The sequence below is a fragment of the Danio aesculapii genome, chromosome 4 (genome assembly GCF_903798145.1).
Source record: "Danio aesculapii chromosome 4, fDanAes4.1, whole genome shotgun sequence".
Classification (NCBI taxonomy): domain Eukaryota; kingdom Metazoa; phylum Chordata; class Actinopteri; order Cypriniformes; family Danionidae; genus Danio; species Danio aesculapii.
In genome coordinates, this window is record NC_079438.1 from 48,082,352 (window position 1) to 48,095,592 (window position 13,241).

Consider the following 13,241-nt stretch of genomic DNA (forward strand, 5'->3'; position numbering starts at 1 on the left):
CACACACTGCCACACTCATCCAATTTATTTATAGCGCATGTCTTTGGACTGTGTTTTCGGAAATAAATAAATAAATAAGATCAGTACTTTGATAAATGTTTTTAAAAAAAGTAAATGTAATATAAACTTAAAGATTAATAGGTAATTTTAATACATTAATGCCTGTTCATAATAGTATATTTTCATCTTATCAATTAAGCCTTAATACAGCAATTATTGTAGATGAATTTTATATTTAAAGACTGGGATCCCCCACACAAAATAATGATTATATGTGGAGGGTCCATGGCATCAAAGAGATTGAAAACCCTGCATTTCATTTCTGTTCTCTGAACTCAGACTACTGTTTATATAACCGCTGGGTTGTTTGTCCAGGTTACACTGATCTCCGACTGGTTAATGGTTCAGACTCTTGTTCTGGAAGAGTGGAGCTTCAGTATCTCAGTAAATGGGGCACAGTGTGTGATGCATGCTGGGATATGAGAGCTGCCAGTGTCCTCTGTAAACAGCTGAATTGTGGGATTGCTGTGTCTGTTGTGGGATCAGACTGGTTTGGAGAGGGAAGTGGTGAAATCTGGGCTGATGTGTTTGATTGTGACGGGAATGAAACAAAACTCTCCGAATGTTCAATCTCTTCATGGAGTCGAGCTGAACGTTCTCATAGACGAGATGTTGGAGTCATCTGCTCTAGTAAGAAAACCCACACTGTAGTGAATTCATGGTCATAACTGTCAGGCTAATAAAACAAATTGAACAAATGTAGTATATTTTTGTATACCAGTGTATACCAATATACCAGTGGTATTTTTAGTAACTCAATTTACTAACAAATAATACTTTTTCTAGGTAGTGAAGCTCATCTGGGGAACTGCAGCTCTCAAGAAACTCTCAACTGCAGCTCCACACAACAGCTGTCGATCACGAACTTTGGTGAGAAAAACAATCTCCTCAGGTTTTTTAGTTATTAGCAATAAAAACAATACAAGTCCAAGTTTTGTTTCTCTTTCTCTGAATATCAGGCCGCGGGTCCATCAGGCTGGTGGGTTCTGGGGGAGACTGTGCAGGGAGGCTGGAGGTTTTTCACAGCGGCTCATGGGGGACAGTGTGTGACGACTCCTGGGATATTAAAGATGCCCATGTGGTGTGCAGACAGCTGCAGTGTGGAGTGGCCCTCAGTAACCAGCAGGTACCAGCCTGGTTTGGTCCTGGTTCTGGACCCATATGGCTGGATGAGGTGGAGTGTGAGGGGAATGAGACGTCCCTGTGGAGCTGCTCTTCTCCAGGCTGGGGAAAACATGACTGCGTACACAAGGAGGATGTTGGAGTCGTCTGCTCTGGTGAACAATGTTTTATATGACTTGTTGGTTTGAAAATTTCAATTAATGTAAATTTGATTTTACTTTTTAAACTGACGCAGATTTTTCAAATGCTCTAATGTGGACGCAATATAGTTATTTACTATTTGATAAGTTTTCAACAAAACACTTAAATTTAAGGTAATAATCACGAATTCATGAATATAAATTTCAGTGAATCACTTAAAGGAAACATAATTCTTTTGTTTTTTCCATGTAGCTAAAGATATACATTATGCATTTGGTCTATTCAATCATTTATTTTCTTTCGACTTAGTCCCTTATTTATCAAGGGTTGCCAACTATTTCAGCATATGCTTTACACAGCAGACTTACAACCACAACCTAGTACTGGGAAACACATATACAGTTGAGGTCAGAATTATTAGCCCCCCTGTTTATTTTTTTTGTTTAACAGAGAACAAATTTCTGACAGTTTTAATAACTCATTTCTAATAACTGATTTATTTTATCTTTGCCATGATGACAGTAAATAATATTTTACTAGATATTTTTCAAGACACTTCTATACAGCTTAAAGTGACATTTAAAGGCTTAACTAGGTTAATTACGTTAACTAGGCAGGTTAGAGTAATTAGGCAAGTTATTGTATAATTATTGTATATTGCTTAAAGGGGCTAATAATTTTTAACCCTAAAATGGTTTTTAAAAAATTAAAAACAGCTTTTATTCTAGCCAAAATAAAGCAAATAAGACTTTCTCCAGAAGAAAAAATCTTATCAGACATACTGTGAAAATTTCCTTGCTCTGTTAAACATCATTTGAAAAATATTTTAAGAAGAAAAAAAATTCAAAGGGGAGCTAATAATTCTGACTTCAACTGTACATTCACACTCATACACTACGGCCAGGTTTGTTTATCTAATTCACCTATAGCGCATGTCTTAGAGCTGTGGGGGAAACCGGAGCACCCAGAGGAAACCCACGGGCTACGAGGAGCACATGCAAACTCCACACAGAAATGCCACTTGGCCCAGTCAGGACTCAAACCAGTGACTTTCTTGCTGTGAGGCGACAGTGATACAACTACTGAGCCACCATGCTGCCTGCATTCTATTAATATTATAAAATAAAAAATAAGTCACCGAAAAATAAAAATGCACTTATCATTTAAGTTTTAACTTAACTACAAGTTTTAATTTTCCATTCAACACAAGAGAACATTTTCTGAATAATTGCTTATTCATCACTTGAAGTTGATTCTCGTTTTTTCCCCTCCAGAGTTTAAAGAGATCAGGTTAACTGAAGGTTGTAAAGGGAATCTGGAGGTTTTCTACAATGGATCCTGGGGAAATGTGTGTTACAACAAGATGGACAGAGACACAGCGAGTCTGATCTGTCAAGAGCTGAACTGTGGAAGATCTGCCAGTGAACCCAGTCATTCAAAAGGACTAAAGTCTCATAATTGGCTCGATAAACTTCAATGTCGAAGATATGATTCCTCTTTATGGCAGTGTCCATCTGCAGCCTGGGGACAGAACGACTGTGATAATGAAGTGGCCGATATCACCTGCTCAAGTAATATTTTTTACTTATTTAAAATGATTTGAAATGGTCAAGTTTATTTAAATATGACTATTGATCTCAGATGATCAGACCCTTGAGTCTCCTCGAAGTCTTCTGACATGTTCCACCTCACCATCTTCACACCAGAGAAAGTGTTCAAGTAAGGTTTAATGAATTTATTATTATCACTTTAAATTATTTTACAACCTTAAACTTCACTGTACTTAAAACTCAAATTTCAAATGTTAAATATTTATAAAAGGTGTTACAAATATACTGTTGTAAATGCTGTGCTGCAGCAGATCAGTGAGGTTGATGTGTGTTTCAGCTCATTTTCCTCTCAGACTGGAAAAAGGTCGTGGAGGGGACGGCCGGTGCTCTGGGAGGCTGGAGGTGTATCATGACGGTGTGTGGGGCTCAGTCTGTGATGATCTCTGGGACATCAGCGATGCTCAGGTGGTCTGCAGGCAGCTGGGTTGTGGACCAGCACTGAGGGCTGATAGGAATTCAGCCTTTGGTGCTGGTGAAGGTGTTGTGTGGCTGAACAGAGTCCAGTGCAGAGGGAATGAGCTTCACCTGTGGGACTGTCCTCTCTCCCTGAACAACCACACTGACTGCTCCCACAAAGAGCACGCTGGACTCACCTGTGCAGGTCACTGACAGATTTTAAAACATTTTTATTGCTAGTAGTTTTTTATTTAACTCAGTCATTTGCATAATTTTGAATCTTTTTTAATAGACTTTCCGGATATATCAGTGTCCACTACTCCTGCCACATCAGCATCATCTTCTGCTGCAGTTTCTCAGACAGTGAGCTCAACATCAGTCTCTCCTCCACAAACTCGTCCAGAAACTCTCCCAGTCCCCCCAGTGCTGCTGATTGTACTGGGAGTTGTGCTCTTACTGCTCTTAGTGCCGCTGCTAATCCTGATTCAGCAGAACAGAGTGATGAGGAGAGGTAAGAGAGATCCAGAGACTGTCATATTGTGTCTTCTTCAGTGTGTGATCAGTCATGTGTTGTGAACTGACAGCAGGTTTGTTTGTCTACACTCACAGCTCTCTCTAAGAGGAGACACAGGACCACCACTGAGGCCGTTTATGAGGAGATCCAGCACAAACACAAACACTTCACACACAGGGGTGAGACATGAGCATTAATCTGATTTAATATGATTAATAAGAGAGTCTGTAGACAGTTGATGTTCATCTATTATTAGCCTGTTAAACCTCCTGCCACAGAATTCCTGACAGAAAACCACAGAGCTGCAGGTGCATGTTTATGTGTGTGTGTGTGTGTGTGTGTGTGTGTGTGTGTGTGTGTGTGTGTGTGTGTGTGTGTGTGTGTGTGTGTGTGTGTGTGTGTGTGTGTGTGTGTGTGCACGCACATGCTCTTGTTTCTTCCTGTGTCTATTTCTGGAAAGCAGAGATACTGTAAATGGGTTCATATGAGGATAAATGAGAGTTTGTTTATAAGGTCAACATTAAATCATGTGTTTTCAGCATAAAATCATGTGTTTTCAGCATAAAATCATGTGTTTTCAGCATAAAATCATGTGTTTTCAGCATAAAATCATGTGTTTTCAACATTAAATCATGTGTTTTCAGCATTAAATTATGTGTTTTCAGCATAAAATCATGTGTTTTCAACATTAAATCATGTGTTTTCAGCATTAAATCATGTGTTTTCAGCATTAAATCATGTGTTTTTAACATTAAATCACGTGTTTTCAGCATAAAATCATGTGTTTTCAACATTAAATCATGTGTTTTCAGCATAAATCATGTGTTTTCAGCATAAATCATGTGTTTTCAACATTAAATCACATGTTTTCAGCATAAAATCATGTGTTTTCAGCATTAAATGATGTGTTTTCAGCATAAAATCATGTGTTTTCAGCATTAAATCACGTGTTTTCAGCATAAAATCATGTGTTTTCAGCATTAAATCATGTGTTTTCAGCATAAAATCATGTGTTTTCAGCATTAAATCATGTGTTTTAAAATTAAAATAATGAATATTTTCCTGTGTTGTCATTTACAAAATGCTTCATAATCAAGTAAATGAGGATTCAGTCTGTAATGATGAACATGTTTCTGATTCTTCTGCTCTTCTTTTAACAGAGAGTCTCATCTCTGAAGAGCTGCATTCTGGATATGAAGATGCTGATGATCTTCTCTCAGGTTTGAGAAATAAAGCTCATTTTCACTCCATCTTCAATATATACAGTATATACAGTATATATATATATATATATATATATATATATATATATATATATATATATATATATATATATATATATATATATATATATATATATATATATATATATATATATATATATATATATGTTTTTGGAATAATGTGTGTAGGATTCATGTGTTTTATTAACATATAACATATTAAATATAACAAATGACTCAATACTTTCTAAACACCACTCTTTACTTACAGTATATATTAACGGTTTGCTCCCCCTATAGAAAAAGAGTTCAGAACTGCATATTATGATGACGTCACCAGTACCAGTAGCCTAAAAGGTCAGTGACCTTCATAATTAATCACATGACTTACCTCTACCTGACCTCCAATATCAACATATCTTAGCTTAACATATTGTGTGTTGATGCAGAAGAGAAGATGAAGGAAAATACACTGGGATACTATGATGATGTCATCACTGATGGACTGAAACCAGATTATGAGACAGGTGTCACTGTGTTATTGTGTTATTATGTATTAAATGCTTTAAAATATTACAGTATATTGAATATAAATGTCTTGATTAATGTGAGTTTAATAATAATTGTGTGAATTTGTAGAAAACACAGCTGAGAGCTATGATGATGTCATGACCAGTGAACAGAGCTCTATTAAAAAAGGTTTTACTTTATTATATATAATTTTTAATATTCTTATCAAATCTAGATTATGTATTTTATTACGTTTTTATTAATTTTTTGGCCTAAATTACATTTTGTCTCATTTTCACTCGCATGTTTAGTGAACACAGCAGAGAGTTATGATGATGTCATCATTAATGGACAGAATGTAACAGGTGAGTTGAACTACTATTTTTAATTCCCTTTGCATGCTCAAAATGCATTTTATATTCGTCATTTATGGAGAAAATGATCCTTAAAGTGTTCAAGATCAAAGAGTTTTATAATATAATCAATATCACAGTGTTAGTAATATTATTAATAATATTGATTAGAGGGAGATCAGGAGGAATATGATGATGTGAGTGAAGATGTGAGAAACCTGCTGGGTACGTTTTTCAAATGTTTTTAGAATACAAACTTAATTGTTTACACAGTAAAACATTAATATGATGTGAGATTTTCATTTTCAATAACAGATTATGATGATGTGGACGACGAGACAAACGAAGAGGGAGAGACGTTTGGGTCAACAATCAAACCCAGTTATTTGGTTCAACAAATCTGATCACTCAGAACTCAAGAGTAATATTGGTTTTGATATTTCTGATATATCTTTTATAATTATTTTAGGATTGTTATTATTTTTTAATAAAAAGTTGTTAAAGTTATATATTTTATGTGATTTTTTTATTCAGCTTTGTTCATTGCAATAAAAATCTTGCGTAGACAGAGGTTTGTGTGAACTTTGTGATTCTTAAAAGCACAACAGCAGTGACTTAAAGACATCTATGACCATCAGAGATGTATCAAATGACCATCAGTAATTTATCAAGTGCCCCTCAGAGATGTATCAGCCTCAGCATCACTGCAACAACTGGAGTTTATTGAGTGAATAATACTTAAAATATCTCTGGGTTCATTTTGTGTGCTTATAGTAATTCTTTGAATAAAAATGCCATGTGTATAAAATTTTATCTTATGTGATCAAAAATGTTTTATTATTATCATTATTATTAATAACAATAAATAAATTCACAGAAGATGTCTGTAGTGTGACGTCACTGCGTATTCATACACAACTGTAGGAGTCACAAATACAACCATGGCAAAGTCCTGTTACTTTTAATATTCCTGTTGGATAAAAATAGTCATTGTCTGCAGCATAGAGTTTCTCCCTTAATGACAAAACGATAATATTCAGATTTATTTTCGGTTGATTAGGTGAATAAACTTAATCAACTTATTTTTATGTTAATATAAGCTAGTAGTAATATATCTAGGATCAGAGGGAATAAAAATGAGAGGGGTCTGGATGCAGATCTGTTGCAGATGCAATCTGAGCTGCATGCAATGCTTTTTAATGGACTCACCTAACTCTACCTCTTACTGTGACGTCACTAGCTCAATTGAGTGCATTGTGTCAGACATTGCATTGCTGAGATGAGCAATATCAGCGTTCATCATTAAGGCTGCATCCAGATACTATTGAGAAAAATGCTTGATTGCTCTGATGACCAACAGGCTTTGTGTATGTATGGTGGCAGTTTTAACTTTTTCCTGAAGGAGGACACCAAAACCAGAACTGTGGAGGTCTGTTTACAGAGACGATTAACTATTCTGCCATTCATTGTAGGCCTATTATACGAAGCAGCTACAAAAGAGTATAATCATGTGCTGTGAAATGAGCTCTACCTGAAATAAATTCGATTTGCTGCTGTAGTGTAGCTGTGAATAAAGAAATGTACACTTTCAGTCCAACAAAAGTAAATCAGAGAATATCTCCACCATACACTGACAGGAGAACGAGACTCTGCTCATCCTTACTATTAACAGTGTTTTGCCTCCATCTGCTGGATGAATTACGCGTTGCAGGTTTAAAAATCTACAGGTATAATGTCTGATAAAATCCCAAATCAGTATTTTGGAACATAAATCATTACATTTTGTCTAAATAGCTCTTGTTTTATATAAACAATCAATCTAGTTTATTTTATAATATATTAACTCACTGCTTATTGTGCTTTTGTTCAGCCCATCAGAGCTGTGATATTAAAATTCTCTTTAAATGATTTACATGAGTCCCCTAAACTACAAAATGCTCTATTTGTTTTATAATTTAGATATTTATATATTTATAGACAATAACCATATATTTTGTATGTGTTAAATTGGGTTAAACTAAGCAAAAGTGTTGTAAAGTAGTAAAATTGAATTGACAGTAACATTTGATAGAATTTATCCAGAAATCATGTGGTTAAAAATTGTTATGATAAAATAGTTTTTATAAGTTGTAAATATTTGAAGTGTGTTCAGACTTGCACAAATTAATAATCAGAGCTGGTATGTGCAGTGTTCAGGCTATAATCCTCAATGTTTCTGTATCAGTTAAGTTTATCTCCAGTCTGACTTCTGACTGACACGAGTCTGTCCTCAGTGAAGTGTCTCTTCTTGACGCTGGAGGAGGAGTCCCGCTCATCAGCGCTCACACTTTATTGATATATATGGAGAAAATCCAAATGCTGCTTTCTGATTTGTCACTGATTGTGTTTGATGATTTCCTCTGTTGTGTCTAATAAGGTAACAGTGAGAGTCATTGGTAGCTGTGAGTCTCTCTCTCTCTCTCTTTAGGAGCTCACAGGAGACACTTTCTTCAGTCTGAGCAGAGGACAAACACACAGAGACAGACAGACCAAGAAGAAGATGGAGCGATGTTTGACACTCATTTTACTCTTCTTTGCAGTCTCTATAACCACATCTGGTAGGTACAAATGGACAACATAGAGGTACATTTAATAATTAATTATTGCTTAATTTCGCAAGAAATACTATAAATATTATAAATTCACAGACATTTCAAATGCTCTTGTTCAGAAGAGCGTACAGCCCCAGCTTTAATTGTTCAAATTAAAAAATATATATGTAATTAAATATTTAATTTAATATTTTATATGTTTTTCGCATCATATAATTATACAGTACATTACTTAACTTTGTAATATTCTACAATTAATAAAAGGCTATTTTACTGCTACTACCTCAATCTCTTCTTGCCCTTCATGTATAGATTTTGAGCACGTAAGGCTGGTTGGTGGAAACAGTCCCTGCAGTGGTCGAGTGGAAGTTTATCATAATAGTCAGTGGGGAACAGTGTGCTACAGGAACTGGCGTAAGATTGAAGCTGCAGTGGTGTGTAGAGAACTGGGATGTGGAGAGGCTGTAAAAGCTCTGATGCGTCATAAATTTGGACAAGGATCAGGACCAATCTGGATGGATAATGTGCATTGCAATGGATCAGAATCAACACTGAAAAACTGTAGATCATATGGATGGGGTAATCATGGCTGTGGTCATGAACATGATGCTGGAGTGAAATGCTTAGGTGAGCTGCTTCATACATAACCTGATAATGCGTCACTGACAAAACGCTTAAAACACATAAACATTAAAATAAGTCCAAAATTTCTACTTACAGTATATGTGTTTTTATTTACAATAAACAGATCATTTGCATTCTTAGTGGTATAAAATACTGTAATTCATTTTAAAAATAGAGTGTTCTTGCTTTTATTTTTTACATCTATAAAATAATCTGCCTTATTTGTGTAAATATAAACAGAAACTTTCAATTACGGAAGATCAAGACTTGTGGATGGGTCTCTGTGCTCCGGGAGAGTGGAGATGCTTCTTGTTGGTGGCTGGGCTTCAGTGTGTGATGCTGCCTTTGACCAGCAGGATGCAGAGGTTGTGTGTAGAGAGCTGGACTGTGGGGCTCCTGCTCAGGTGCTGAAAGCAGCTGCTTTTGGTAAAGGAGACGCTCAGATGTGGACACAAGAGATTCACTGCAGAGGAAATGAATCAAACATTCGCCACTGTTCATCGTCAACTTACACTTCCAGTAATAATATAAACTGCACCCATGACAATGATGTGGGACTGATATGTTCTGGTAAAATATCAATGTTCCAGCTCGCTATAGAGTATTTGTTAAATGTTAATATAGTAACTGTTAAATGCTAAAATGTAACTATTGTTTATCCTACTTTTGGTTTGATTAGTGTCACTGAACTCTGTCCAGGTTACACAGATCTTAGGCTGGTGAATAGTACTGACTCCTGTTCTGGTCGAGTTGAACGTCAGTACTACAGTAAATGGGGCACAGTGTGTGATGCATGCTGGGATATGAGAGCTGCCAGTGTCCTCTGTAAACAGCTGAATTGTGGGATTGCTGTGTCTGTTGTGGGATCAGACTGGTTTGGAGAGGGAAGTGGTGAAATCTGGGCTGATGTGTTTGATTGTGACGGGAATGAAACAAAACTCTCCGAATGTTCAATCTCTTCATGGAGTCGAGCTGAACGTTCTCATAGACAAGATGTTGGAGTCATCTGCTCTAGTAAGAAAATCCACACTGTAGTGAATTCATGGTCATAACTGTCAGGCTAATAAAACAAATTGAACAAATGTAGTATATTTTTGTATACCAGTGTATACCAGTATACCAGTGGTATTTTTAGTAACAAAATTTACTAACAAAGAATACTTTTTCTAGGTAGTGAAGCTCATCTGGGGAACTGCAGCTCTCAAGAAACTCTCAACTGCAGCTCCACACAACAGCTGTCGATCACGAACTTTGGTGAGAAAAAAAATCTCCTCAGGTTTTTTAGTTATTAGCAATAAAAACAATACAAGTCCAAGTTTTGTTTCTCTTTCTCTGAATATCAGGCCACGGGTCCATCAGGCTGGTGGGTTCTGGGGGAGACTGTGCAGGGAGGCTGGAGGTTTTTCACAGCGGCTCATGGGGGACAGTGTGTGACGACTCCTGGGATATTAAAGATGCCCATGTGGTGTGCAGACAGCTGCAGTGTGGAGTGGCCCTCAGTAACCAGCAGGTACCAGCCTGGTTTGGTCCTGGTTCTGGACCCATATGGCTGGATGAGGTGGAGTGTGAGGGGAATGAGACGTCCCTGTGGAGCTGCTCTTCTCCAGGCTGGGGAAAACATGACTGCGTACACAAGGAGGATGTAGGAGTCGTCTGCTCTGGTGAACAATGTTTTATATGACTTGTTGGTTTGAAAATTTCAATTAATGTAAATTTGATTTTACTTTTTAAACTGACGCAGATTTTTCAAATGCTCTAATGTGGACGCAATATAGTTATTTACTATTTGATAAGTTTTCAACAAAATTCAAACATAATTCTTTTGTTTTTTCCATGTAGCTAAAGATATACATTATGCATTTGGTCTATTCAATCATTTTTCTTTCGACTTAGTCCCTTATTTATCAAGGGTTGCCAACTATTTCAGCATATGCTTTACACAGCAGACTTACAGCCACAACCCAGTACTGGGAAACACATATACAGTTGAAGTCAGAATTATTAACCCCCCTGTTTATTTTTTTTTTTGTTTAACAGAGAACAAATTTCTGACAGTTTTAATAACTCATTTCTAATAACTGATTTATTTTATCTTTGCCATGATGACAGTAAATAATATTTTACTAGATATTTTTCAAGACACTTCTATACAGCTTAAAGTGACATTTAAAGGCTTAACTAGGCTAATTAGGTTAACTAGGCAGGTTAGGGTAATTATTAGGCAAGTTATTGTATAATTATTGTATATTGCTTAAAGGGGCTAATAATTTTTAACCCTAAAATTTTAAAATAAAATAGCCGAAATAAAGCAAATAACACTTTCTCCAGAAGAAAAAATCTTATCAGACATACTGTGAAAATTTCCTTGCTCTGTTAAACATCATTTGGAAAATATTTTAAAAAGAAAAAAAAATTCAAAGGGGAGCTAATAATTCTGACTTCAACTGTACATTCACACTCATACACTACGGCCAGGTTTGTTAATCCAATTCACCTATAGCGCATGTCTTAGAGCTGTGGGGGAAACCGGAGCACCCAGAGGAAACCCACGGGGCACGAGGAGCACATGCAAACTCCACATAGAAATGCCACTTGGCCCAGTCGGGACTCAAACCAGAGACCTTGCTGTGAGGCAACAAGGTTACAACTACTGAGCCACCGTGCTCCCTGCATTCTATCAATATTATAAAATGAAAATGAATCCAAAAATGAAAATGCACTTATCATTTAATAACCTACAAGTTTTAATTTGTAAAAGTTTAATGTTTTATTCAACACAAGAGAAAATTTTCTGAATAATTGCTTATTCATCACTTGAAGTTGAGTCTCGTTCTTTCTCCTTCAGAGTTTAAAGAGATCAGGTTAACTGAAGGTTGTAAAGGGAATCTGGAGGTTTTCTACAATGGATCCTGGGGAAATGTGTGTTACAACAAGATGGACAGAGACACAGCGAGTCTAATCTGTCAGGAGCTGAACTGTGGAAGATCAGGCAGTGAACCCACTTATTCAAAAGGACTAAAGTCTCATAATTGGCTCGATAAACTTCAATGTCGAAGATATGATTCCTCTTTATGGCAGTGTCCATCTGCAGCCTGGGGACAGAACGACTGTGATAATGAAGTGGCCGATATCACCTGCTCAAGTAATATTTTTTACTTATTTAAAATGATTTGAAATGGTCAAGTTTATTTAAATATGACTATTTTGTGTATTATAACTTCTTGAATCTCAGAGGATGAGACCCTTGAGTCTCCTCGAAGTCTTCTGACATGTTTCACCTCACCATCTTCACACCAGAGAAAGTGTTCAAGTAAGGTTTCAATGAATTTATAATTATCACTTTAAATTATTTTACAACCTTAAACTTCACTGTACTTATAACTCAAATTTCAAATGTTAAATATTTATAAAATGTGTTACAAATATACTGTTGTAAATGTTGTGCTGCAGCAGACCAGTGAGGTTGATATGTGTTTCAGCTCATTTTCCTCTCAGACTGGAAAAAGGTCGTGGAGGGGACGGCCGGTGCTCTGGGAGGCTGGAGGTGTACCATGACGGTGTGTGGGGCTCAGTCTGTGATGATCTCTGGGACATCAGCGATGCTCAGGTGGTCTGCAGGCAGCTGGGTTGTGGAGCAGCACTGAGGGCTGATAGGAATTCAGCCTTTGGTGCTGGTGAAGGTGTTGTGTGGCTAAACAGAGTCCAGTGCAGAGGGAATGAGCTTCACCTGTGGGACTGTCCTCTCTCCCTGAACAGCCACACTAACTGCTCCCACAAAGAGCATGCTGGACTCACCTGTGCAGGTCACTGACAGATTTTAAAACATTTTTATTGCTAGTAGTTTTTTATTTAACTCAGTCATTTGCATAATTTTGAATCTTTTTTAATAGACTTTCCGGATATATCAGTGTCCACTACTCCTGCCACATCAGCATCATCTTCTGCTGCAGTTTCTCAGACAGTGAGCTCAACATCAGTCTCTTCTCCACAAACTCGTCCAGAAACTCTCCCAGTCCCCCCAGTGCTGCTGATTGTACTGGGAGTTGTGCTCTTACTGCTCTTAGTGCCGCTGCTTATCCTGATTCAGCAGAACAGAG

At 36.8% G+C, this 13,241-nt stretch overlaps 2 protein-coding genes across 2 annotated transcripts in view; both read left to right on the plus strand.

The window, feature by feature from the left end:
• Window positions 1-272: 272 nt before the first annotated feature.
• Window positions 273-6,368, plus strand: LOC130223541 (scavenger receptor cysteine-rich type 1 protein M130). The gene is made up of 15 exons (XM_056456381.1): window positions 273-690; window positions 847-930; window positions 1,020-1,337; window positions 2,598-2,894; window positions 2,965-3,042; window positions 3,211-3,534; window positions 3,622-3,840; window positions 3,939-4,022; window positions 5,004-5,063; window positions 5,367-5,423; window positions 5,516-5,593; window positions 5,706-5,765; window positions 5,888-5,941; window positions 6,101-6,154; window positions 6,245-6,368. The coding sequence occupies exons 1-15, from the start codon at window positions 273-275 to the stop codon at window positions 6,331-6,333; spliced, it is 2,274 nt and encodes a 757-aa protein (XP_056312356.1). The 3' UTR covers window positions 6,334-6,368.
• An 894-nt stretch (window positions 6,369-7,262) lies between these two features.
• Window positions 7,263-13,241, plus strand: part of LOC130223542 (uncharacterized) — a 160,987-nt gene continuing 155,008 nt past the window's right edge. The window contains 10 exon segments of the mRNA XM_056456383.1: window positions 7,263-7,358; window positions 8,397-8,526; window positions 8,833-9,147; window positions 9,385-9,714; window positions 9,844-10,158; window positions 10,315-10,428; window positions 10,488-10,805; window positions 11,990-12,327; window positions 12,385-12,454; window positions 12,624-12,947. Of these exon segments, the coding sequence (XP_056312358.1) occupies window positions 7,263-7,358; window positions 8,397-8,526; window positions 8,833-9,147; window positions 9,385-9,714; window positions 9,844-10,158; window positions 10,315-10,428; window positions 10,488-10,805; window positions 11,990-12,327; window positions 12,385-12,454; window positions 12,624-12,947 (2,350 nt within the window).